General features: G+C 44.2%; 1 protein-coding gene across 3 annotated transcripts; it reads left to right on the forward strand.

The window, feature by feature from the left end:
• Positions 1 to 26,846, forward strand: RBL1 (RB transcriptional corepressor like 1). 3 transcript variants are annotated; one of them, XM_054081459.1, is made up of 23 exons: positions 1 to 184; positions 365 to 498; positions 2,254 to 2,454; positions 3,186 to 3,250; positions 3,334 to 3,462; positions 3,565 to 3,725; positions 4,458 to 4,507; positions 5,859 to 6,045; positions 9,534 to 9,700; positions 10,508 to 10,620; positions 11,300 to 11,403; positions 11,916 to 12,053; positions 13,627 to 13,791; positions 13,964 to 14,099; positions 15,853 to 16,119; positions 17,028 to 17,206; positions 19,881 to 20,057; positions 21,454 to 21,525; positions 21,686 to 21,770; positions 23,318 to 23,484; positions 23,591 to 23,650; positions 24,138 to 24,302; positions 24,561 to 26,846. In XM_054081459.1, exons 1-23 carry the CDS (start codon positions 47 to 49, stop codon positions 24,729 to 24,731), a joined length of 3,231 nt encoding a protein of 1,076 aa, XP_053937434.1. In that variant the 5' UTR covers positions 1 to 46; the 3' UTR covers positions 24,732 to 26,846. The 3 variants fall into 3 exon arrangements, 2 of the variants coding, with proteins under 2 accessions (XP_053937434.1, XP_053937435.1); XM_054081460.1 differs by lacking the exon at positions 23,591 to 23,650; XR_008452584.1 differs by lacking the exons at positions 23,318 to 23,484; positions 23,591 to 23,650 and having other exon boundaries at positions 24,561 to 24,698.
• Positions 26,847 to 27,195: the final 349 nt, after the last annotated feature.

Genomic DNA, 27,195 nt, shown 5'->3' on the forward strand with positions numbered 1-27,195 from the left:
GGCCGGGTTTTGGCGCGTACCGCGGTCGGGCCGGGCTGGTGTCGCCATGTCCCGCACGGAGCCGCCGCCCGCCGAGCCCGGCGCCGCCATCGACCGGCTCTGTCAGGAGCTCAACTTGGACGCGGGCAGTGCCGCCGAGGCCCTGCGCGACTTCACGGCATTGCGGGGCACCTACAGCCTGGAGGTGAGGGAGCCGCGGGGAGGCGGGGGGCGTTCGGGGTTAAGGGGGGTAGTCTGAGGTTGGCAGGGCGGTTGGGGGCTGGGGCCGAGGTCAGGGGACTGAGGGGGGCTCGGGTGCCCGCGGTGTCGGTAGCCCCGTTTCGGTGGGAGCGCCCGGCCCCACAGCTCCCCCTTCCCGCCGCAGGGGGAGGCGCTGCACTGGCTGGCCTGCGCCCTGTACGTCGCCTGCCGCAAGAGCCGGGTGCCCACCGTGGGGAGCGGCCTGATGGAGGGGAATGGCGTCCCGCTGACTAGGATCCTGCGCTCCGCTAGGCTCAGGTGAGTGGCTGGGGTGTTCCTGGCTGCCCCCGGGGTGGGGGTCCGTACTGTCACCAGTGCTGTAGAAGTGGGGCTATGCGAATCTCATGAGGTTCAACAAGGGCAAGGTCCTACACCTGGGTCGGGGCAATCCCCGATTTCAATACAGGATGGGGAATGATGCGATTGAGAGCAGCCCTGAGGAGAAGGACTTGGGAGTTCTGGTTGATTAGAAGCTTGATATCAGCCGTCAATGTGTGCTTATGGCCCGGAAGGCCAACCATATCCTGGGCTGCGTCCAAAGAAGCGTGGCCAACAGGTCAAGGGAGGTGATTCTGCCCCTGTATTCTTTTCTTGTGAGACCTCACCTGCAATATGTGTCCAGTTCTGTCCTCAACATAAGAAGGATATCGAGCAGTTGGAACAGGCCCAGAGGAGGGCTACAAAGATAATCAGAGGGCTGGAGCACCTCCCCTTTGAGGACAGGGTGAGAGTTGGGCTTGTTCAGCCTGGGGAATAGAGGGCTCTTTCAGTACCTGAAAGGGGCTACAAGAAAGCTGAGGAGGGTATGTTCGCAAAGGCTTGTAGTGACAGGACTAGGGGCAATGGGTATAAACTGGAGAGGGGCAGATTTAAACTAGACATTAGGAAGAATTTCTTGGTGATGAGAGTGGTGGAACAGGTTGCCCAGAAAAGTGGTGGCTGCCCCGTCCCTGGAGGGAGGGAGGTGTTCAAGGCCAGGTTGGATGGGGCCTTGGGCAGCCTAATCTAGTGGGACGTGTCCCTGCCCATGGCAGAGGGGTTGGAATTAGATGATCTTTAAGGTCCATTCCAACCCAAACTATTCTATGATTCCTGGCCGCCCCCGGGATGGGGGGCAGTTGTTCCTGGCTGCTGGCCGCTCCAGCACAGCACCTACTAATCCACTGCTCCCCTGAAGCTGCTGGTTCAGGCAGCCACTCCCTTTCTCCTAGTTCCAAGCACTGCAAAATGGTGATGGTAAGAAAGCAATAAATCCTCTTTTGTTCAAAAGTGGCAATAATATGCAAATACATAATTTTCAACCTCAAGCCTTTGAAGAACAACCCGCATCAGACCCACAATTGTTCCACCCACGCCAGTTACTTCTTTCTGTAGTTAATTGAAACCCAAACAAGACCTCTGAATGTTCTGTTAGTGATCCAGATAAGGCTCTTGCCTGACTTTAGGCCAAAACGCTCCATGTGGTGTTGACGGCTGTGTCTTACGATATGCCAGGAACACAAAGCCATGCGATCCCATCAGGATTTGCCTACGGCAGGGGTTTTCTTAAAGACCACTTGGAAGGTTTCTCATCCCTGTAAAGGCTTGCTCTTAGCTGAACTGCCAGAGAGGGGGTTGCCAGTGTAATTACACCTACAGTTAGTGGGGTTTTGAGTAGGTAACTTTGATAGGCATAAACTCTTGTTTGTGGTTTCCTTGCCTCCCTCTCAACACGTAGAGCTGTCTGTGCTCTTCCCTTTTTGCCCCTCTGCTTACTGGCACAGGTTGGCTGGCATGCTGTACATAAAATTAGTGTTTGTATGCCCGCATCTTGGCGAATTGAGGAGAAAAACTAAAGTGATCAAAGGTGAAAACATTACAATACATACTATTTGGGAGTTATAAAGTTAAATTGTAAGCCTATAAATTAATCAAATTAGTCATTAAGGAGTCGTTAGGTTCATTTTGGCCTTTTAAAAAATTCAAAATAAAGTTAGCTAAATCTCAAAGAAGACTTTTCTTTTTTCTTTTAAGTTTAATTCAGTTTTTTAACAAGATGAAGAAGTGGATGGACATGTCAAATCTACCACAGGAATTTCGAGAACGAGTGGAGAGGCTGGAGAGAAATTTTGAAGTGTCAACTGTGATTTTCAAAAAGTTTGAACCAATATTTTTGGATATATTTCAAAACCCTTATGAAGAAACTTCTAAACTGCAGCGAAGCAGGAAACAGAGGTACTTGAGATTTAATGTGACTTTCCACTGGAAAGGGCTACACTTAATATGGATTTATGAAAAGTAAGGTCATTGTGGACAAGAATCTGTTGGAGCAGGTCCAGAGGGGGCCATGAAGATGATCTGAGGGCTGGAGCACCTCCTTTACAAGGACAGGCTGAGAGAGTTGGGGTTGTTCAGCCTGGAGAAGAAAAGGCTGCGGGGAGACCTTAAAGCAGCTTCCAGTCTTGAAAGGGGCTCCAGAAAAGCTGTGGAGGGGCTCCTGATCAGGGAGTGTAGGAACAGGATGAGGAGTAAATTGTTTTAAAGCAAGGAAGGGAAGATTTAGACTGGATAGAAGGAAGAATTCTTTTACAGTAAGGGTGGGGAGGCCCTGGCCCAGGTTGCGCAGCGAAGTCATGGCTGCCCCATCCCTGGAGGTGTTCAAGGCCAGGTTGGTTGGGGCTTTGAGCAACCGGATCCGGGGGGAGGTGTCCCTGCCCATGGCAGGGGAGGTGGAACTGGATGGGCTTTGAGGTCCCTTCCAGCCCAACGCGTTCTGTTGTTCTATGATTACTTGTGTGTTAAAAGTCACATAAGTAAGTAATGGAGTCTTTTTGTGGCCTTTATTCTGAGATGCAGTGACTACCAAGGCATCTCTAGTCTCTTAACAGGATGCAGCTCATACCAGCAGAGCTTTGTGTCTTGTTGATGTTCTGCGGTTCACTTCTCCCCTTTTTCCTTGGTGACAGGCGGATGCCATGCAGTGTTAAGGATCTTTTCAACTTCTGCTGGACTCTCTTCGTGTACACTAAGGGTAGGCTTGCTTTTTTCATGGCTTGCATGCGTTCTGAATTAAGAACTTTAGTCTTGCTTGACATGATGTGCTGTCTCTTAAAGGTAATTTCCGCATGATTGGAGATGATTTAGTAAATTCCTATCATTTGCTTCTGTGCTGCTTGGACCTGATTTTTGCAAATGCCCTTGTGTGTCCAAATAGAAGAGATTTGCTAAATCCATCGTTCAAAGGTATAGTGGGGACAGATTCTTTAAAATCAAATGCACTTTGTTCTCTTGTTTCTTTGTAAATGAAGCTGAAGATCAGTTCTTTCCCCTGCTCCTTGTTCTCAGGCTTACCAGCGGACTTCCACACAGCAGAGATCGAGGCCCTTGAAGATCCCCCTTGCATCATTGCCACACTATGTGAGCTGCATGACGGGCTTTTAGTAGAAGCAAAAGGAATAAAGGAACACTACTTTAAACCATACATTTCAAAACTGTTTGATAGGAAGGTACATCTCACTAGTTTTAAGAATGTGTGGTAGTGCTCAGATTTGTACAGAGCATCCTGCTCCAGACCATTTAAATCCTGCAGGTTCTGCAGGGAAGTGAGCTTGGGCTGGTTCCAGTTTTCATGTGTGTTTTAGCAGGAGCAGAACTTGCTCTCATTTTCAGCAATGGGCGCTGTCAGGTCCCCTGTGTTTTGTTTTTTCATGTCAGTGGGGAATCTTTGCTTTCCTTTCTTGGCAGCATGAAACTGAATCATGAACGCTAATATTTTCTTCAGGCAGAAAAATAATCTCCTTGTGAAATAATTGTATAGGATAACTGTCACAAAAGGGTGGGCCCTATTGCTTGTCTTGGAGCCGAGCAAAATGCTTTGGAAGGGAAAGGCTGAGTTTGCAGGGGTACAAGTGATTCTGTCTGGGTTTGATCCTGGAAATTGCTTCCAAGCTGTGTGGAAGTTTGTGTAGTCATTTGTCAGGTCAGTCCCTAACCTGCCTGCGGAACAGATGTTAAAATAGCAGCAATGTTTCTGAAGAGCGAGTTTATCTAGAGCTTGGGTAGAAATGGGCTTTGTCCTCCTCTGTTTGCCTTGGCAATGGCATTGTAGTCCTTTGGTCTAGGCAAAAATAGTCCTAAATGTCATCTCCTTTTTGATTAAAACCATCATGCACTCACACTGTTAGAGCTGGAACAGTTATGATTTTATTTTTTAAGATATTTTCGCTTTTTATTTTTAGATCTTAAAAGGAGACTGTCTGTTGGATCTTTGCAATTTTACAGAAAATAAGTAAGTTACAGCTTATGTTCTTAATTGTGGGGTTTGGTTTTGTTTCTAAAATACAGGCCTTTGAATGTGAAATCTCAGATTTTCCTGTTCCTTTGTCTTACAATAACTAATGGCTTGAAATCATTTGACAGTCAAAGCCACTGTTTGGGTGAAATGCTTTTTGGATCCCAGATATGTCAAATGTCAGAGCTCAGCTGGCAGTTTCTCTCATGATGTTGATTTTTATGGTGCTTGCCCTTGTTTTAAGGCAACCGACACCTTTGAGTAATCTAATGCAAATCAAAACCTCAACTCTGAAGTTCAACGCGTGCCCCAAATGTAACTGCTGAGTATGGAAGTCTTTAGAGGTGTCAGTCCCCATTGAGTGCATGAGTGCGACACAAGTATGCAAAAGAAATAGCAGCAGTAATTGCAAAACCACAAAAAAGAGAGAGCGTTTCTGTGGGAGGCAAGCATAGTTGTTTCAGAGACTTTTAACATTCACTTCTGAAAGATAATTTAAATGCAAAAATATGAACAGCAGCAGCTTTGTTCTGTGTCCCTTAAAGTTTTTTTCCCCCTTTCCAAAAATACCTAACGATTTGTTTTTGCGTAGGAAGTTTTAATTTGTTGGTTTGCTTTGAGAATTATCAGCAAAGATTCAGCTGTTTTAACAATGTAGCTAACACTCAAATTTAGATATAAAATGGTGTTGCTGTTAACTTCTCTTAACATTTCTACTTAAAAATTAACAGCATTACTTCAACAATACTGTCATGAGTAATGATAGAGTAGTCCTGTTCTTTTGCAAGTAGCTTGACGTCTAAAAGGAACATGGAAGCTTCTTTCTTTGTCCAAACTTTCCTTAAACCTTTACTCTTCCCAAAGCCATGGGAAGGTAAACCTGCAATATAGTCAAGTTTCCCATAGGATCACAGAATCGCTCACATCATGAACACATTGTTACGTTCCATTAATAGATGCTTAAGTTAAGCTTGAATTGCTGAGGCACTAGAAATCAAATGTGGCCAGTTTAATGCAACTGCCCTTCACGTGCTCTGTGTGCACCAAGATTTAAGCTGTGAATAACATAAGTTGTTTTTTCCTCCTGTTCCTGACAGCCAAGCACTGGTGGCAACATGGAAGGAAGAGTAGTCCCTGCAGGAGATCCTTGGGGAAACAGGAGGGTTTAAGTGCGAAAGCAGGCAGGGACAGCCACCGTCAGAGTGCCTGGGGCAGTGAAGTTTTGTTTGCGAGCAAGATTTGCGTTAAAGGTTTTGAACACCTGTTGGTTTGTTCTGTAGTGCAGCTTCACCAGCACCTGTTTTGTGTCTTCAGTGTAAACCATGTAAACCTTGGGCTTCTCTTTCAGCAAAGCACTGAATAAAGAGTATGAAGAGTACGTTCTGACAGTGGGAGACTTTGATGAGAGAGTGTTCCTGGGAGCTGATGCTGAAGAAGAAATCGGCACTCCTCGGAAGTTCCCTGCAGACATGCCAGTAGGAAAAACAGTGGCAAGAGCTCATGTGGAGTGTCACCTTCAGCAGCATTTTGAAAAGGTGACTCGTTCAACGTGTTGGTCTCACTTCAAATACCCTTTCAAGGTTTTCCATCCTTGTATGCTCTTTAAATCACTGAGGTGACACTGAATTTCTTCAGCTTCCTCCTGGGAGGAAGGTGGTGAATGCCATTTGTAGGCTTCAGTGGATGCTGTCTTGATAAGGTGATGTCTCTGTTCCTGTGGAATTTAGGAAATAACTATTCCTCGAACAGGATGAGAGCATTTTAATTTGTGAAGTAGTCTGGTTCTGTCCAAGAAAAATCAAGGATTATTTAAGACATTAATATATAGATCTTGTGGTTTTCTTCAAACTTCATTTATACTCTGTAAAAATAGATCATGGAATCATTTAGTTTGGAAAAGACCTCTAAACTCATCCAGTCCATCAGTGCAACCCCACTGTGCCTGCTAAACCATGTCCCCAAGTGCCACGGCCATGTGGTTTTTAAACCTCTCCAGGAATGAGGACTCCGTCACTGCCCTGGGCAGCCTCTGCCAGTGCTTCACCCCTCTTTTGGTAAATCTAGTGCCTGAGAACCCTTTCAGGGGAGAAGATTTTCCTAATATCCAGTCTAAACCTCCTCTGGCACAACTTGAGGTCATTTCCTCTCCTCCCATTCTTTGCTACTTGGGAGCAGATCCACCCAAAAGTATTGAAGGAGCTGGCGGATGTCCTTTGCAAACCCCTATCCATCATCTTCCAGAGGTCCTGGCTGACTGGGGAAGTTCCACTAGACTGGAGGCTGGCTGATGTTGTGCCCATATACAAGAAGGGTTGCAGAGAGGATCCAGGGAACTACAGGCCTGTCAGTCTGACCTCAGTGCCGGGGAAAGTCATGGAACAGGTGATCTTGAGTGCTATCATGAAGCACATGCAAGAGAACCGGGTGATCAGGCCCAGCCAACATGGGTTTACAAAAGGCAGATCTTGCCAAACTAACCAGATCACCTTCTATGACAAAATCACTCGACTACTGGATGGGGGAAAGGCTGTGGATGTAGTCTTCTTGGACTTCAGTAAAGCCTTTGACAAGTTTCTCACAGCATTCTGCTGCAGAAACTGTCAGCCTCTGGCCTGGACAGGCGCACACTCTCCTGGGTTGAAAACTGGTTGGATGGCCGGGCCCAGAGAGTGGTGGTCAATGGAGTTAACTCCAGCTGGAGGCCAGTCACAAGTGGAGTTCCTCAGGGCTCAGTACTGGGTCCAGCTCTGTTCAATGTCTTTATCAATGACCTGGATGAAGGCATTGAGTGCACCCTCAGCAAGTTTGCAGATGACACTAAGCTGGGAGGAAGTGTCGATCTGCTGGAGGGTAGGGAGGCTCTGCAAAGGGATCTGAACAGGCTGGACTGCTGGGCCGAGGCCAATGGCATGAGGTTTAACAAGGCCAAATGCTGGGTCCTGCACTTGGGGCACAACAACCCTATGCAGTGCTACAGACTGGGGGAAGAATGGCTGGAGAGCTGCACGGAAGAGAAGGACCTGGGGGTGCTGGTTGACAGCCGACTGAACATGAGCCAGCAGTGTGCCCAGGTGGCCAAGAAGGCCAACGGCATCTTGGCTTGTATCAGAAATGGGGTCACCAGCAGGTCCAGGGAGGTTATTCTCCCTCTGTACTCAGCACTGGTGAGACCGCACCTTGAATACTGTGTTCAGTTCTGGACCCCTCACCACAAGAAGGATGTTGAGGCTCTGGAGCGTGTCCAGAGAAGAGCAACAAAGCTGGTGAGGGGGCTGGAGAACAAGTCTTACGAGGAGCGGCTGAGAGAGCTGGGGTTGTTTAGCCTGGAGAAGAGGAGGCTGAGGGGAGACCTTATTACTCTCTACAACTACCTGAAAGGAGGTTGTGGAGAGGAGGGAGCTGGCCTCTTCTCCCTAGTGACAGGGGACAGGACAAGAGGGAATGGCCTGAAGCTCCGTCAGGGGAGGTTCAGGTTGGATATCAGAATAAATTCTTCACAGAAAGGGTGATTAGGCACTGGAACAGGCTGCCCAGGGAGGTGGTCGAGTCGCCTTCCCTGGAGGTGTTTAAGGAACGGGTGGATGAAGTGCTTAGGGACATGGTTTAGGGAGTGTTAGGAATGGTTGGACTCGATGATCCAATGGGTCCTTTCCAACCTTGTGATTCTGTGATTCAGAGCCCAGCAGCCCCCTCGCAACAGCCTCCTTTCCAGGAACTGCAGAGAGTGATGAGGTTTCCCTGCAGCCTTCTCTTCTCCAGATTAAACAGCCCCAGGGGCCTTAGCCGTTCCCCACAACCCTGGGGCTCCAGACCCTTCCCCAGCTCTGTTCCCTTCTCTGGACGCACACCAGCCCCTCAATGTCCTTCTTGGAGTGAGAGGCCCAAAACCGAACCCAGGATTCGAGGTGTGAAACCTTTTTGCTGAATTAAAGAATTTGTTTTCCTGATGTTTGCATTTTTAGGACAGGAAAAGTTAATTTGTGTACTGCTCTATGGGAAGTAACTTTTGAGACACCAACCCCCCCAAAGTCTAATGCCTTGTTACAGAAAGTAGCCTATAAACAGAGTTAATGTTTCACTACTTTTAGAAGTGTGAAATGTGTTTAGTGGAGTTGGCCTGTGGGAAAGCAGTTGATTGACTACTTAAACTTGGATAAGTAGAAAAGATGATGCTGTCTGTGTGAAAGAACTACATGCTGTTTGATTTATAGGTCAATTAAGAAGTAAGAATACTTATTACAAGGTGATAGTGCTGGTAGAAATTAATCATATGGCTTAGTATTTTCACCCAAAATAAAAGTATATTTAGTTTCAGGCAAACTAAAAACTGGGCTTTGGAATGGGTTTATAAATTTTGAACTTCAGTTTCTGTAGTACAGTAGTGACCTCATTGCTCTCTATGCACGCTGGCTGCAGGTACAACCTTCCCTTGGTGTGTGTCTTGTGTCTTCAAAATGTTCTGATCTAATAATTCAAACCCAAATCCTTTATTTCGTCACTTCCAGAAAACAGGATATAAACAGGTAACTGCAGTCGACACAGCTCCATCTGCTTACATTGTTCTTTGGATCAGGCGAGGCTCCAGATCCACTAGGACAGTATTCCCAAAGGACACTTTCCTGTGACCCTCTCCTAGGCAACTCTGCCCTATGCTCCTTGTGCCACCCAGCTAACACATTTGTGGGTTAGGAATGGAGCCTCTGCTTCCTAGCATTTTTCAATATTTAAGTGAGCTTAAGAATTTACAGACCTTAAGATTTAAAGCTTATTATTCCTAGGTTTTGTTAAAAACTTTGACTTGGTTTTAGTCTGCCTAAAGATTTGTTCTTTTTTTGTATTTATGGAGCCCTGGGAAAATGTTAACTAATCTCTAATGAGTTCTGGGATCATGGGTTTGACAGCAGCCTTCTGCTGGTGTACTAGTGCAATTTCAGAGTGAGTTTGCAGGAGATGCTCATTCAAATCGTTTTTGAAACAGTTTTGTTGACTGATTCTATTCTTTTTTTTTTCCTCTTTCTGGTAGAAAAGGTCGTTTGCACCTTCAACTCCACTGACTGGAAGAAGATACCTACGAGAAAAGGAAGCTGTCATCACTCCTGTTGCTTCAGCAACACAAAGCGTGAGCCGGCTACAGAGCATTGTGGCTGGGTTGAAAAATGCACCGAGTGAACAACTTATAGTGATTTTTGAGTAAGTCGGCCCCTGCAGCTGCTCTCATACAAAGCTTGTCCTTTTATGCTTTCTCTGCTTTCTTGCTTAAATTTGAATTTTTTGTTTGGTGCAGAATATTTTTGTCTGTTTCTGTATTATTTCTAGTTGAAAGGTCTTCTGTTTCCTAGACGATCTCTTCTTTTGAAGGATAGTGGAGCACTCATAGCCCTTCCTCCAACTTGTATGCTTGAAATGCTTGGAAGCTATACTTTTTTTAATGTTAGACAAGTGTGACTGAATTAAAAGACATGGTAACTATGTCAGCAGAGGTTTTGAGAAGGAGGGAAGTGTTAGAGTCAACAAGCTATAATTTTTGCCTTCAAGAGTTGGGAAGATAAGACTAAATGTAGCCTAAAGGCTTCCTGCTTCTCCTTCATTCTGCCTTAAGATATCTTAATCTAACTTTATTGGGTATATGTAAGCCTGGCAATGACCATAATTATTGTCAATGCTCATCTCATGTGTAGCAGCAGACGTATTTCCCCTTCCCTTATGGTTCTGATGGCCATTCCCAATGTGTGCTGTTCCCAATGTGTACCCTCCCCTACGGATTCTGGCAGCTGTTCCCCATGTTTGCATTTCCCTGGAGGTTCTGGTGGCCGTTCCCCGTGTTTCCCTCTATTCTTTGTGATACGATACAGGCTATTGCCTGATGAGGAAGGCTCAGTGTCTCTCCTGTTTAAGTTGGTGGATGCGAGTTTTGGTTTTTGATTTTTTTTTTTTTTTTTTTTTTGAAACTGGGTATTTGTTTGTACAAACAAGGCTTTCTCTTTCATTCCACCTCAGGTCCTGTGCACGCAGTCCAATGGAAAGCATTATAAGCAGAGTGAAACAGATAGGCGAGACATTCTGTCGCAGCTACACACAGTCAACAGACAAACAGCCAGGATCTCATATAGGTACGGATGTGAAGTGTGTGGCATTAAACCAGGGCAAGTGTAATGCATACACATACTGTCATTGAAGTGTTTAACCCATTGGAGCTGGTTTTAAGCCAAGACGTATCCAAACGGAAAACCGTGTCTGTCAAATAGAACCCTGTAAAGAATTGTATTAACCCTGTAAACTTGTATTAAAGAGTAAAGCCAAGGTTGCAGTTCAAAATCACGGAATCATGGAATGGTTTGGGTCAGAAGAGACCTCAAAGCCCATCTAGTTCCAACCCCCTGCCATGGGCAAGGACACCTCCCACTGGATCCAGTTGCTCAAAGCCCCATCCAACCTGGCCTGGAACAGCTCCAGGGAAAAAATGGGAATATGAAGAGAGCATTGAAACAGCAGCTTTTAACAAAAATTGTAAACTTGCCTCCTTCTTATATTTGAAGGTTAAAAAAATGAATACGAATTGGAAAGTTATTATTGCAGCTGTCAGCAAAATTCCATCACTAGAAATATTACATAATCATTTAAAACACTTATAGAATTTCCTACTGTTCTTGTGACCAGTGGATTTCTGGCTTTTCAAACTCTACATGTGCACACACATAGTTTTCTTAAAGAAGGACAAGTACCGGTCAGTTTGGTCTGAGATCATTTGTGCAGAAGGCCTTGGGCTTCATCTCTGGTTTTGAATTTCAGATTTTGCTGTAAACAGATTAAAATTGGCAGAGATATTGTACTATAAAATCTTGGAGACTATAATGGTGCAAGAAACACGAAGACTGCATGGGAAGGATCTGACTGTAAGTAAGAAATTAGCAAATACTGCTTGTAGCCTTCTCTTAGGGGTTCTTTTCAGATGGCTCCAGAACAGAGCAGGCAATGCAAAAGCATGCTGTGTCTATGGTTAATATTAAAAACAGGAAAATAGGTGGGAGATGCCTAGATGGAGTTTTTCTGCCATTAAAAATGGGATAATTCTGGCATAATTAACCATCTTGGTTTGTGTTGCCTTCTAGAATCATAGCTTTTATTGTCCTCTTTCTTCTGGGTGCTTCATGTCAGACAGCAATGCCTTCACCCTGCTTTGTGACCCTCAATAAGAGACTAGTTTGTGGGGCCATAATATGAAAAATACGATGGTTTTAGCGCTGTTAGTCTGCTTCTGTACCATTCTAAACTTCCCTGAAAAAAGAGGAGATTTTGAGAGGTAGAGAAAAAGTGGTAGCAATAAGCTATGTGCTGTTAGTGCCACAACATTCAAACTTCTGTTTCCCAGACCTCTGATAATTGAGGTTTCCTGTGATCCCTTCAGGCTCTCCTGGAACAGGATGTCTTTCACCGCTCTCTCATGGCGTGCTGCTTGGAGATTGTGCTTTTTGCATATAGCTCACCTCGTACGTTCCCCTGGATCATTGAAGTGCTTGACCTCAGGCCATTTTATTTCTATAAGGTAAATAAATCCCGTCTTAGGAGTGGATCTGTATGAAAAATGGCATGTTGCTGGATTGACACTTAGAGAATGATGCTCTTCCTTCCTAGGTAATTAAGGTGTCCTTAACTAGATTACCTGGAATGCATCATGCTGGAGTTGAAGGTGAAATTTAAAGCAAGGAAACCATTTTGTAAATGGTACTTAACCCTGATGTGCTTTTAGTTCTGATATATACACTGACAGTAGATTAAAGCATTCAAGCATGGGGTTTGATGCTATTTGTATTTATTGACTGCAAGCAATAGTTCTGCATACTAGTGATAAAGCATTAGTAATATTCTGTGTTGCCTTTGCCTGCTACTCTTTATGACAGGCTTGCTCTGTTACATTTTGTTCTCCTCTGTTTGTAACACATAACAGGACATAAAAACTCTTTTTCTGGGTGTTCTCTATTTTTGCTCTTTTTTTAACCTGATTTCCCCCTGCCTCAGTTTGATTTCTGTTCTTCGATTTGTTTGATCCTTTTATCCTCTATCCATATGCCTCTTGTTTTTCCTAGATGGCTAGCAGCTTACTGCAGTTGGTACTGAATAAATTAGAAATTCTATTTAGACCGTAACAACCGAAGCAACTGAACCCTTTGGGACAGCTGTTTTTTATGGCATTCTCCCCTTTTCCTCCTTTAACACTTAGGTGAAGGGCCTCGGTGAAACAGAAACCAGTCTCTCCATATTGCTCTGGCTCTCAGTAGCGTGCATCAATACCAGATGGGCTGCTGCAGATCCAGCTTTGTGGAACAGATCTACATTTTATTTGCATTTTCCCTGCTACTCAGTGTTGTTCCTGCAGTGCTGGTGCATGGAAAAATTACCATCGTAAAGGCTTCATACGAGAGAGCCAGTGTTTGTTATTCCGCTTGTGTCATTTGTAACTTTGTCTTTGGATGCTTAATTTCTGTGGATATAAATGGGTAAACACATCAATAAGTCCTCTGGGGAAGTTTTATGGTATTTCCATCTCTGGAGTTTTAGGAAAACAGGCTGAATTTTCCCCTGTCAGAAATAACATCAGGAAACTGAATTTTATGTTGGAGCAGGGTATGATAATTCAAGGGCCCTTTCACCTTTCTTCAACACTGGTTTCTACACATTCAAGGTTTCTAACATTTTCTTAAATGAACCTTCAAAACAGTGTTTTTTCAGCCCTTCTCACTATGGGCCTCTTGTTTGAAAGTAAGGAAAGCTGAAACACTGAGGTTCTCATGTACTCAGCTGAAGTGAATATACTTGCTGGGCACATACTGGATGAGTGCCTAGGGCTTTCATTCTGTACGTGCTTAGTGAGACAGGGCCCTTATTATGCACTAGTGGGACATCTGCTGTCCTTTTCCAACTCCTGGATTGCCTTTGGGAAAGGGAGTTACAAAAAGAGGAATCAGAAGAGGTTTGGAGAACATTAAGATGTGAAGAGAAGGCTGGAGCATTCTGTGTTGAAGGGATGTTTTCAGTGGAATCCAGAAGTGAATAATGGTTTGTTAGTGTTAAACACAAGCAATCTCACTTGGCTGTTGTGCATGTCTCATTACCATTAGGTGATTGAGGTCCTCATTCGGTCTGAGGAAGGGCTCTCGAGGGATATGGTGAAGCACCTCAACAGCATTGAGGAACAAATCCTTGAGAGCCTCGCCTGGACTCGGGACTCGGCGCTCTGGAATGCACTCCAGGCCTCGGAAAACAAAATCCCAACCTGTGAAGAAGTATGTTACCTGTTTCTCTCCTGCTAGGAAATCCATGTTCTTTTTCTTACTGTTGTGTTATATAGAAAACTAGTCAGATGAGACAGTTCCTGCAGAAAAACTGCTGTTGACAGATTGGCACAAAGAATGGAAATGTATTTGTTATCTTATGCTGACATTTCTATTTTCCCAGGTAATATTTCCTAGTAATGTCGAAGCAAGTAATGGAGGAAGCGGGCTTGGGCATTTGCCTATGATGCCAATATCTCCTATAATTCATCCTCGAGTAAAAGAGGTTCGGACAGATCTCGGTGGGAGTTTTAGACGGGGTATGTTTTGAGATTTCTGATGTGATTCATATGTGTGAATTACTAGGGGAGGACAGTTTAGACTTTTTTATAGTTGTAAAGAGCAGTCTTGAATCCAAATTAAGTTTTTGGAATTGTGGAGCCTCTCAGTTGTTCAAGGAAAGTCTACGTGCATTCGTTGAAACCAGTGGTGTACCTTAATGGTGGCTGATGTTGGTGATGACAACCCCACTTCCAAACGGAGCAGGTTTTGCTGCTGTTTTGGTGGAGGGTGTTACCCTACTCTCAGGTGGGTTGTCATCTTATGGCTTGTTCTTTGCTGTTCAGATTTTTCTAGATTTGTTGTTCTCAGTGCATTTGATTGGATTTCTTTTAAAATTGAATGACAGAGCTGCATTTACTCTTCCTTCCTACAGCACTTTTGTGCAGAAGGGAAGGACAATACATTATCTGCAGTGTTCTTACCTCTGAAGAACTGACTTGCTCCTTACAGATCCCTAGGTATCGCAGAACCATCTCATGACAGTGAGGGTGAAGAGGCAGCAGCAGCACTGCTGTTGCTTTTCTATACTTCCCTAGTTAGGAGTTGCTGCTTCCATTGTATCCCTAACAACAGTCCATAGCTTCTTGCTGGTGCACTTCTCCTAACTTCAAATGGAAAATGATGGGGATTGGAAGTGCTCATTTGCCCCGGTACTGAGAATACCATCCTGGCAGAGATCAAAGGTCTTCAATCATTCTTACCTGGCCAGTCATCCAGAGGGTTTCTGTTTCATGGGAAACAGGGATCTGCTCTGTCACTGGTATCCTCACAAGTGAGGGTAGTGAGAAACTGGAACAGGTTGCCCAAGGAAGTTGTGGCTGCCCCATCCCTGGAAGCGTTCAAGGCCAGATTGGATGAGGTCTTGAGCACCCTGATCTAGTGGAACATGTCCCTGCCCATGGCGGGGGGGTTGGAACTGGATGATGTTTAAGGTCACTTCCAACTCAAACCACTGTATGATTTTATAAGTGGATGGCAGACTTCAGCAGAAGTGCAAAAAGCTGGAGGACCAGAAGCCTGTCAGCTGGTATTATGGGCTTCAGTTTTACTGCTGGAGCAGTGTGTTTGATGGCAGCAGAAAAGGCTGAGAGGAACTGGGGGTTGATGAGAGTGGAGGCTTCTGACTGGTGTTAGTTCAGAGAGAGTGTAAAAGCCTGAACATACAGAAGATGGCGCATCCAGGGAATGTGGCCAGTGTTCCTGTGAGGTTGGGGAGGCCCTGGCCCAGGTTGCCCAGAGAAGTTGTGGATGCCCCATCCCTGGAAGTGTTCCTGGCCACGTTGTATGGGGCTTGGAGCAACTGGATCCAGTGGGAGGTGTCTCTGCCCATGGCAGAGCGTTGGAACTGGATGGGCTTTAAGGTCCCTTCCAACCCAAACCATTCTATGATTCTGTGCATGTGCTTGAAGGAACAGTGTTTGCAAGTATTACTGAACTTCAGGGCAGATAGAATAAGTAATCCCCTGTGTTCTTAACCCTCTGCAAGTTAGCTTGGTTACTGTTGTCTTCCATGTGGTACTTGATTGTGAAACAGTGCTGTCTGGGATGGTTCCAGGGTAGACAGACTGTAGGTCATGTTCATTTGGCCTAAGAACAGGGAACTGTGAGATGAGTTCTTAAGTAGAAGTAATTTCTTGTACTCAGTTTGAAGGCTGGCCTTTTTTCCTCCTCTGGAGAAGAATTCCTGTTGAGCTGCTCCTTAGGTTTTTTTTTTCCCCCTTCACACACTAGACATGCAGCCGTTGTCGCCAATCTCCGTCCATGAGCGCTACAGTTCTCCTACTGCTGGAAGTGCCAAGAGGAGGCTCTTTGGGGATGACAGCCCCAAAGAAGTTAAAGTGGAAAAAGTGTTAACCGAAGGAACTAAGCTGACAATTGCTCCGGTGTCCAGCATCACTGCTGAAAATCTGTCCGTTTCTCCTGGCCAGACAGTACTGACCATGACAACAGCTGCAGTGTCAGGCAAAATGGGGCAGAAGGTTACGATCCCACTGCATGGTAAGAATTCTTCCCTTTTTTCTTCTCTACTAGATGTTGTGTGTGGTCTTAAGATCTGCTTAGACTGAGTATGCATCTTGGACACATTGCTTTTTCCTTTAGAAAAATATGTATCACTTCAACAAAACCAAACACAAACTTAGGTTTACGCTAATGTCTCGTTCCATGGAGACATTGGATATCTGACAGGCATCCTGAGGATCCCGCCTTGCAAACAAAGTTTTGGATTTCTTGCTTACACCTCACCACAGATTAAGCGATGCTTTGATTCTTGGCTCCAGTAATGTTTTACTACTGTTTGTCTTTAACTTTGGTCTATGATAACCTTAAAAGGCTCTGAAATTTCTGGATAAGGGCTCCATATTAATATTAGCAAAATAGGGGGAATTGAGTGATGCTTGAATATTTCTCAAAGTGATACATGAGAAGTGAGTTTTATAGCCTTTTTTAATTTAAAAACTGGGTCTGCAAATAAAGATGAAAAGAGAAATGTCCCCACTTCTCATGTTTAAGGAGATTTTCAGCAAGAGAATTTGCCTGCTGAGAAAACCACTGAGGGATGCGTGCTGTCAGGCTTGCAGAATAATACAAAACAAAGAAAGGGAAAGCCCACTTCCCCCAAAAGAGTGGAGCACTGACTGCAGAAATTGTGATGTTTGTGTAAAATTTGTACTTTGAGATAGTTTTAGAAATGATCTTTCACGTTCATGCTTTTCCTTTAAGCATTACCAGGAATGCAACTTTTAGCCCTTTTGAAAGATGAAGGGACAAAGCCTTTCCAGCATTCCATACAGGAGGATGCCATGTCTCCAGTATGAAATATTTCTGAATTAATTGATGATTTCAATTTCACTCTGTCGCGCGAAGAGAGCAGTCCGTTTAATTCTGTGTGTGTGTATCATCTCCAGGTATTGCAGATGAAATGGGTGGGATTGCATTGATCCCCATTTCGATGACTTTAGGCCAGCCATGTAAAATGGAGGCTCCAGCTCCCTGCCACCCTCTGGGGAACCAAGCACAGGAAGCGTATCCATTGTCAGCAAGCAAACCAAAGAGAACAGGATCCCTGGCGCTGTTCTACAGAAAGGTAATGTCTGTGTTAGGAAGTCATGCTTTACTGCTATTTGTGACCTTTCAGCCTGCACGTATCATCCCTCGGAATTTAGTTCTTATATAAAGGGAGGAGAAAGGAAAAGACATTGTTGGGTGTTGCAGCCAATCCATGAGATGTTTCTTTTTTTTTTTAGCAGCTTTTATGAATAACTACCTAAGAAATAGTGGTAGTTTTTACTTCTCTTTTCTGTTTTTACTGCCTTGCACGTTTGCAAGGGTTAGGTCATAGAATCACGGAATGATGTGGGTCAGAAGGGAAGTCAAAGCCCATCCATTTCCACCCCCCTGCTATGGGCAGAGATACTTCCCACTGGATCCGGTTGCTCAAAGCCCCATCCAGCCTGGCCTGGAACACTTCCAGGGATGGGGCAGCCACCACTGCTCTGGGCAACCTGGGCGAGGGCCTCCCCTCCCTCACAGGAAAACATTTCCTAGGATCTCATCTCTCTCTCCCCTTTTTCAGCTTCAAACTGTTCCCCCTAATCCTGTCCCTGCACTTCCTGATCAAGAGCCCCTCCCCGACTTTCCTGTAGACCCCCTTAAGGTCAGGAATAAGATTATTCTCCTGTGTCTTGCTTGTTAAACCGCATGGAGTTGGATCTCAGATTTGGAGATTCTCATCTGCAGTTTTCTGAGCTCTCCCCAATGGTGCTAATCTCTCTGGTGTGGTGCCTCAGAAATAACATGCTATCTAGCGCTTCCTAGACAGAGGGAGCATCTTCAGATAATGCAGGAATTAAGGGTAAGTTAAGAACTGGGCGTGCTCTAGAGAAACTGTAGATTCCTTGTTTCTATTTGCTTTGTTCACAATGTGTAAAATGTGTGAGGTCTGTGGAGCAGGCAGGGGTAACTTGCCTAAATGCCTATAATGTATTCAAGTAGTCCTGTTTCACTGACACCTTGGCAGTGCAGCCTGGACGCACAAATCTGCGAGGAACCGCAGCAGGTAATCTGCACATACACAAGGTGCAAGTATCTCCCTAGGATCTGAAATTTACTACTTCTACTATAAATGTTACTTACCACTGAATAAACATCTGGGTTGCCTTTTAAGCTGGAAGACTGTGCTTTGCATGCTCATTTTGTGCTTGTGATGTTCCAGTTATTGTTTCGTTGTTTTGTGGCCCCCGAGATATGCTTTGATAGTAAAGTCATTATAGCTTGCTTTGTGCAGGGTGATCCTCTGTGTGGCGCACAGAGTTGAGAAAACTGAGTTTGTCTGGCACAAGTACTAGATATGTGATATGTAACTCTCAGTCTCAAAATATATGCCTGGATTGATCTATCAAAAAATATTAGATTTATTTGCTGTTATTTCCATACCAGAGAAGTGGTTTTCAGAGGTTTTCCCCTTTTAGGCTATTGTAAACCTAGAGAAATCTACATTGAACAGTCTTTAAGGTAAACAATAATACAGAAACTAATTCCTAGAATGACTTGTAAGCCCCATCCTGTGTCTGTACCTCTGGTTCTTTAATTTGATAGCGACAGTCTGTCTCCGAGAATGGATTAAGCGTGGATTAGCCCACTGCTTGCTGAGACATGGACTGAGTTTTGGAAGCTTTACTGTCACGTGGGAAATAGTTCAACTGTAGCCATGTATTTGACAAACCATGCTGTAGGCTATGTATTCCTCTCTGTTACGAAGCAGAACTAAAGTCTTCGCTTAGATTTGTCTTTAAATACTGACTTTCTGATTACAGTGATCATCATATTCAAAATGATAGTTTTTTCCTACTTTCTTGTCCCTGTTCAGTAGGGTAAGTGGCAAAGAAATGAATTTGTTCTAATTTCTAACATAAAGAACGTCACTACTTACTGTCCTTGAGGCAAGAACTTCTGTAATAAATGGATGAAGGCCAATGTTGCCCTTAAAGTTTGTCCCTTCTTTGTGCTGTTGGAGGTGTTCTGTATAGAGCCGGTGAGCATGATGGTGTAGAAGGTATCGTCAAGTTTTTAAGTGGATTTCCTATAAGCATTAGTGATCCAATATCTGAACAGAGTTGACACCTTCGTCTTTGAGGGCATCGTCTTGGGCAGAGCTGGAGGAATTCAGTGGAAATGAACTATTCAGATATCATAGAATCATAGAATCGCTTAGTTGGAAAAGACCTTTGAGATCAAGATCATACCTGTCCACTACTAAACCAGATCCCTGAGCACCTCATCCACCTGTCTTCTAAACACCTCCAGGGGTGGGGACTCCACTGCCTCCCTTGGGCAGCCTCTGCCGGTGCCTGAAAACCTTTTCAGTGAAGAAATTTTTCCTGATGACTAATCTGAACCTGCCCTGGCGCCACCTAGGGCCATTTCCTCTCACCCTATTGCCTGCCACTTGGGAGAAGAGACCGACTTGCACCTCACTCCAGCCTCCTTTTAGGCCGTTGTAGACAGTGATGAGATCTACCCCCAGCCTCCTTTTCTCCAGGCTAAACAACCCCGGTTCCCTCAGCCACCACTCATAAGGCTCATTCCCCAGCCCCTTCCCCAGCTATGTTGCCCTTCTCTGGATGTGCTCCAGCCCCTCAATGTTGTTCTTGTAGTGAGGCACCCAACCATGAAACAGCTCTACTCTGAGGACTTGAATTTTTGCAGACTGGGTAAAGCTCGATTGGTTTGACTCTTTATTGTGTGTATTTTTCTTCCAGGTTTATCATCTGGCAAGTGTGCGCTTGCGTGACCTGTGCTTAAAATTAGATGTTTCCAATGATTTGCGCAGGAAAATATGGACGTGCTTTGAGTTCACATTGGTTCATTGTGCTGATCTAATGAAGGACAGGCATTTGGACCAGCTCCTCCTATGTGCCTTCTATATCATGGCAAAGGTAATGTGGAGTTTTAAGAAATCCAGGGAATCTTATGTCAATTGGAAAATGTAAATTGTGTTCACAGTTTACAATTTGATTGCTTTATTCGTGTCATTACTGGAGGGAAGTGAAAAGTCCTCCCAGAAGTGAATGAAATCCCAGTATATTTTTAACTTGATTTGCATAATCTTAGAAGTTTCCATCAACCAGCCAGCTCATTAAGAGAGGGGTTTTTCTTCTCTTCCTGAGTACATTCCCAGTGAGCGCTGGTCCGCATAGACAAAGCCATGTGTGGTCTCATTGCTCCATACTTGAGTTTTCTGTCTGGTTTGCCATCCTCAGGTTCTGTAATCTGAACTAAAAATGCCTTTACATTTACAGAAGTGTGCAGGCGCAAGGTCTGCAGGAACCTTATGGGTGAATGGATGAAAAGGTTCTATTCCACAAAAATTCTTCTAGCTTTTGAAGATTCAGGAATTGAGCTGGTTGCCTGTTACTTCTTCATTTCTTATTCAGTTTGCCAGCATTGATTTAAGGTCTTATTAAGTTCAATTACAGAACTGGAATATTAGTTTGACTCAAACTTGAGATCTGCTGGTTCCAGTGGCCATCAGGTCTGATTCAGAGAGAGGAGCAATGCTGGGGGTGGATTGCCTTTTCTCCTTGGGGAAGACAAACAAAGAGGAGGGAAACTGCTGTTCAAGTGGTGATTCTCTACTCTCAATACCTGTAGCACACCTCGGGCTCATCCGACATCGATACCAATAAGTGTAGAAAAGCAAACCCGTTGAACAGTCAGTGCTCAGTGTTTTTACCATATAGTTTGTTAATTGCTTTTTTATTTAATTTCAGTCTTCTGAGAGCTGTCTCCAGGGCAGTGAGAGCTGACAGCTCAGTTAGAGACCTTGATACGTTGTCTGCTGGCTCCTACTACAAAAACTGTTGCTCATCTACTAGTAAAGTTACGGATAGGTGGCTGAAAACCAAATCTTTTAACAAATGACCTATTTTGAAGTATGAAAGAAAAATGTAATTGGACGTAGGACACCTGCCTAGTGTTTTGTTCAGAGTTTCCTGACTTTCTGTTTAGAAAAGCCCAGAGGTACAGATCTCAAATTTACAAATATATTTTTGACTAAATATTTTCCTTCTTTCATTTTCAGTGTCACTAGAAGGAAAGTTGGAAAAGGGGTCATAAGCAACAGAAGACTTTAGCAGCTAGAAAACAAAGAATGCCTGAACAAGAAAAAAATCTTGATTTTTACCCAGAACTAAGAACTAAGCTTTAAAACCATGGTATTCATAGTAATGCTCAGGAAGAAGCTGTGTAGAGGGAAACCAATTGAATAGGCTGGACCTGAGCAGCCCAACCTTGCTGCTTGCACTTGGTGCTCAATACCCTTTTCTTTTCCAGGTAACCAAAGAGGAAAGAACTTTCCAGGACATAATGAAAAGTTACAGGAATCAGCCCCAGGCGAACAGCCGCGTGAGTAAATAGCATTGCCTTTCCTTGTGATAAATCCCAGACAGAGATGGCTTTTAAAATGTTTGTGGTGATAAGGAAAAAGTCAAATCCTCTTCAGTGTTAGATTCATTCTTATTCAGATGGATTTTATCTAGTCTTCTTTTTTCCCTGTGTCCTGTAGGTTTATAGGAGCGTCTTGTTGAGAAATATTCCTGCCGATGTCCCGTTGGATGAGAATGTATCCCAGGACGTGGAAATGATGGAAGGTAGGCACAGCAACATCATCTGCTCTTCTTAAAAATGAATTCATGGGCTTCTAAAGAACTGAACTGTCAAGTAATAAGGAGAAGTGAAGGAAGTTTTACAGTTTTAAATGTATTAAAGAAAAATGTATTGTTGAAAAAGAAACCACCTTGTCAGTAGCCCTGCTGTGCGTTAGATATGGGAAATAGCTGGAAAAACTGTTCAGTTTTGTTTCCTTACATTTGGTGAATCAAGGTTTCCTTAATGTCCTCAGAGATGATGTAGCTCTCGGAGAGCAGCACAGCCTAACAAAGAGAGATGGACGGTGCCTGGGATGTCATGACAGGCTTTTTTCTTAGTATCAGCTCTCCTGAAGGCTTCAATAGGGAGAACGTGTTTCAGAAAATAAAAGTGCTGGCTCTAAAACCTCCATTTCCTTATATTCAGGTTTCTGACATTTGCTTTGCTCTGAGTTAGAGGAGAAAAGGGATCAGAGCAGTATTTGAAGAACAGAACATTGTTCTGTGCCAATTGTTAGTTAGATGTCGGGAAACAGAGCAATCACAAGTCTGTATGAACCTGTGAGCAGAGCAGATCTGCAGCTGGGAAGTGTGCAGGGATTTGAGGACTGTTCCATATGTGGTGCACTGTTCCACTGTGGGTGGGATTCAATGGCTTGAATGAGTATTTCAGCTATTTTGAAATGCCTTATGAGGGTTTCACGGAGATCAGGAAAGTGCCGGTCCCCTGTAGGCTCGGCATCCTGTCTAGCCTCTCCATAATCTTTGGTGTTGTAGAGCATCTGGAGTGGCACTGAACTCCCATGTTTTGTCAAACCACTGTACTTGGTTACAAAGTTCTTCAGTTGCTCTTGCTGCCAGACTTTTCCCTGGGTTAATAGACTCGTGTCTCCTTTCCCTAGCATCGACTCCTGCTCTTTTGACATCAGCTTACAGGATTGTGTGCTTGAGTTGGGACACACAGCAGAAACAGTTACACTGATAGATATCAGCTGGAGCTTTTGGTGTCTGTCTTGTGGTGCACACATTGCGAGAGGCTTTGTTCTACGTTGCCCTGTATTGCTTGGCAGGCAACAGTACAGACAATGGAACTGTATTCATTAGTGGCTCAGCATAATTAGGCAAGAGGCAACATTAATGGAAATATACTTGCTGTGTGGCTGCAGTTTTGTCCACTGAAACAGCCGTTCTGTAGTATGCCTGAACAAATGGTGCTGTGGCTTCCTTGCAGCAGACATGAGTTGAGTCCACTCCCCAAAATAAGCATGGAAAAAGGGGTCAACTGTTCTACAATTTTTTTGCTACAGCTATTTCCAGGTTTGGAATGAAGATTTACATTGGCCTTTTCAGCTATAATTCACTACCCTGCCAGAAGCGGTTTGTAGGTCCTCTTCATAACCACTTGCAGCAACCCCTGTGCAGGTCTGAAGCACATGTCTCTTATTCATCTCATTAACCAATTTATGTATGAGTTCTTATCAGTTAGTTATTGTAAATTTGAATCTGAAGTGCCCAGTCTGCCATAATCTGAAGCTCTCTCTCACTGTTAGACTCGTCTGTGGGCACAGGCAGTTCCTCAGGACAATCTGTGGCAGAGAACTCCAGCAAATCGGGAACAGAGGAGAGAGGAGATCTAATTAAATTTTACAATGCAGTCTATGTCGAAAGAGTAAAATCATTTGCACTGAAGTATGATGTCACAAACCAGGATCATGTAGTAAGTAAAATGTACCTTTGTCTCATGATCAGACATGGAGTTGTTTCTTCTGACAGTTCAGCATACGTCACTGATTTTGTTCTGTTATTCGCTGGTGCCGTTACAGAAGTCATATGGTAGGCAATGGCAGGAGAACTGGAACAACCTGTCAAGAGGACAAACACAGGTGCAGTTCAGTTTACCACTCCAAGTTCAGCTTTTTTATATTGACACCACACATCTGGAAAATAAATTTGTTCTGTTGTTTGATTGATACCTAGAATCATAGAATCACAGAGTCATTAAGGTTGGAAGAGACCTTCCAGCTCATCCAGTCCAACCATCAGCCCAACGCCACTGTGCCAGCTAAACCATGTCCCCAAGTGCCACAGCCACAAGATTTTTGAACCCCTCCAGGAATGGGGACTCCACCACTGTACTGGGCAGCCAGTTCCAGTGCTTCACCATTCTGTCAGTAAAGGAATTCTTCCTAATATCTAATCTAAACCTCCCCTGGTGCAACTTGAGGCCATTTCCTCTCATGCTATCCCTTGTTATTTGGGAGAAGAGAACAAAACAGGGGACTTGGAAGCGTATTATCTTTCTTTCTGTTAAGTTAATGCTCTTAAATCTCTTCTGATGCAGCTCCTATCCAAATCTGTCCTCTCTTTCAGATGGAAGCCCTTCCCTTGTCTCCGTTCCCCAACATTAGACACCAGCCCGTCTCTCCCCGCCGGATCTCTCAGCAGCACTCTGTTTACGTTTCGCCACACAAGAACGGTTCCTGCTTGACACCACGAACTGCACTGCTGTATAAATTCAGTGGGAGCCCTTCCAAGGTAGAAAGCACAAAGATTGAAGGGGGTCAGTTTGAGAGAGGGCTAATTAACTTCCTAATTAGAATGTGTTCTAATGCAGTGAGGTTTCATCAAATTACTCTCTCATTTTATGGTGGAAGGTAGAATCCTTCATGTAGGATCCATCACTCGCTCAGCAAAGAGGTTCCAAATAACTTTTTGTTCTCGGATAATTGAAACCAGAACCAGTTTTAAATGGAATCATAGTAACTAGTGGCTTTTTTTTTATTTTGATCGTAGAGTTTGAAGGACATCAACAATATGATAAAACAAGGTGAACACAGGAGTAAGAAACGCGCAATAACAATTGACAGCGACACTGAATCCCCGATGAAGCGCCTCTGCCAGGAAAATGATGACGTTCTGCTTAAACGTCTCCAGGATGTTGTCAGTGAGAGAGCAAATCACTGAAACTGCTGGGTTTCTGTGGGATCTGAAAGCTGTGGAGTTGGATACAGCTGTGGTGCTATTTATTTTTTGCTTTTGTGTACAGACAACTGCCAAATTTCTTTAACGTTAAACTTTTGCCTGACTTCCACGGGATGCAAAAAGCAAGGGTTAAATAGTGAACACCAGAGAATGAGCGGTGGTTATGACCTTCATTCTCAAAGACTGTGTGTGCTATAAGTTACTCTGTTTGAGCAGTTTTAGAAGCATGGTTGGTAGAAAGCAATATTGGATGCTCTCAAGTCTAAATTAAAGATTGTGAGTTCTGAGTGTAACTCAGCTTCTAGTGATACCGGTATTATTTTTGAAATAATAATGATAAGGAAACGAGTGAAGTCAGTGAAGTTTTCTCAAGGTTTTGGTATTTGCAGAAGAAACTTCAAAAGTGCCTTATTTTAAAATAATGTGGAATTTTATGTCTTATTTCACTGTGGAGTAACGAGTGGAGAACAAATTGCTCATTTACACTCGAGTTCTGAACTGTTTGATTTGTGCTGTGCTCCACCTCCTGTCAGACCTCCAGTGATAGTGTGTGGTATGGCAGCTTTTGCAATAGCAAAGGCCATAAGCAAGGCGTACAAATAGGAATGGCTTCAATCAGACCCCGGTAAAGCACTGAGACATGGTTCAGGGGTGTCTGAATTACCTTTCTGTTGGGCCAGTGAAGGCTGCTGTGGAGCTGCTCCTTTCCTATTGGAAGCCCCAGAGCAGCTCTGCTGTTGCAGCTCACCCATGAGGGAGTATGAGCTGGTTACAGCTGAAAACCAGTTGGGGGTTTGGCCAGCTGACAGCTGCTCAAACACACAAAGTCATTTAACAAATTGTATCTTCATTTATTTTTCCCTCAAGATCCTGGCCTCTTGTGTAGTATCTGCACAGAACGTTGAGCCCATCAGATGAGACACATTTGTGTATATGTTTGTTTATAACTACTGAAGGCTTGGATTCATTGGAAAGGTGTAAATTCCAGCATCCAGTTCTTGTAACCAGTTTTTTACTACTGGGGGTTTTGGTAAGGTTTATCTTACCACAATGGCAGGAAGTCAAGGTTTATTCATTACTGTAAATCAGTAGTTTGATCTTGTTTCGTGATTGCATTTAAGACGGGAGCTATAGAGGAACTTCTCAGCACTGTATTTTTCAGTTTACAGTTTGTATTGAGCTGAAAAAAACCTTGTCGATTGCATAGGAGTTGTTTAAGGAGCTCTATTCACTTCATTGCTTGGTTTGTTCAGTGTATGCTGCAAGATCTGCTGAGGTGCAGTGCCAGAGAGGAACGCTGCAATGGTTTCAGTTGGTCTCAGCTAATTAATCTGCCCTGCAGCGATGGAGGAAACGTGTTTAAAAGTGTATGGGTGCAAGGATCAGGGAGTAAAAGTTTACAAACTCTGTAATCTGTTTTTGAATCAACTACCTAAATATGAGGCTTTTTCACTTTTCCAACAAGGTGCTCATTGCTGAAAGGTTTGTCCGTGTAGAGCTGCCATGTGAGGAAATGGCCACACAGGCAGTGGACTAGGAATCATGTAGGTCCTGTTCAATTCCTTTGATTTTATTCAATGTTTAATATTTGTCTTCAGGTCTTGAGATAAAAAGTAATGACCTTTCTGTCTGGATCTGCTCGTCAATGCTACAACCCCTAAACACCTTTTGCAGGGGGAATGAGAATCTAGATTTAGCTTTCGGCAGAGCCTGCTCCATTGGTGTGAAGGATGGCAGCCTTCCAGGGTGGGGAGCACGTGATCAGGCTGAACAGCAGTGTTGTATGGCAAGAGTTCAGTTGATTTGGTTTACTCGCATACCTGCTTGTATTCTCTGAGGCCGGAGAAAGCGGATGGTGAGAAGGCAGATGGTGTCGCAGCCCAGGTCAGCTGCTGTGAGGTGCAGGTGGGGTTTCATTAGCAAAATGAATGCACTGCCACAGGTGCAGGCTGAGTTTTTTCACCTATTTAGGTGATAGACTGGTTTTGGACTTGTTGTAGAGCTAAAACAATAGCTTATATGGAAATTTTTTAACAGTTTCTAAGTGCCTTCACCTGTAAATATGTATTTTATAATAAACAAAGTATTTTAAGTCTTGTTGCTGTATTTCCCATGGCCTTTCTGGGCTGACTCAGTGAGCAGTGCTGTCTGTATTTTCTGTAATGCTGAAGAACTTCATCGATTTTATGGGGCCTCTTTGGGATTTGTTAAGTTTAAATTCCACTGTCTGAAGTTTCCTCCTCAAGCCTCTGTTCTGTTAGTTCTTCAGTCCAACACAGTTTCTGGGAAGACGCGATGAGTAACTGCGGAAGTGACTGAAAACGCAAAAAGGAGATGATCCTACAGCGATGGGTGAGGTGGCTCCAGCAGAAGGGGGTGTTCAACCCTGGGCTCCTGGCTCATAGCCTGTGTTCCTGGCTGCCCTCCAGCCAGAGGTGCCAGGGTG

Source organism: Cuculus canorus, chromosome 16 (assembly GCF_017976375.1).
Source record: "Cuculus canorus isolate bCucCan1 chromosome 16, bCucCan1.pri, whole genome shotgun sequence".
Lineage (NCBI taxonomy): Eukaryota > Metazoa > Chordata > Aves > Cuculiformes > Cuculidae > Cuculus > Cuculus canorus.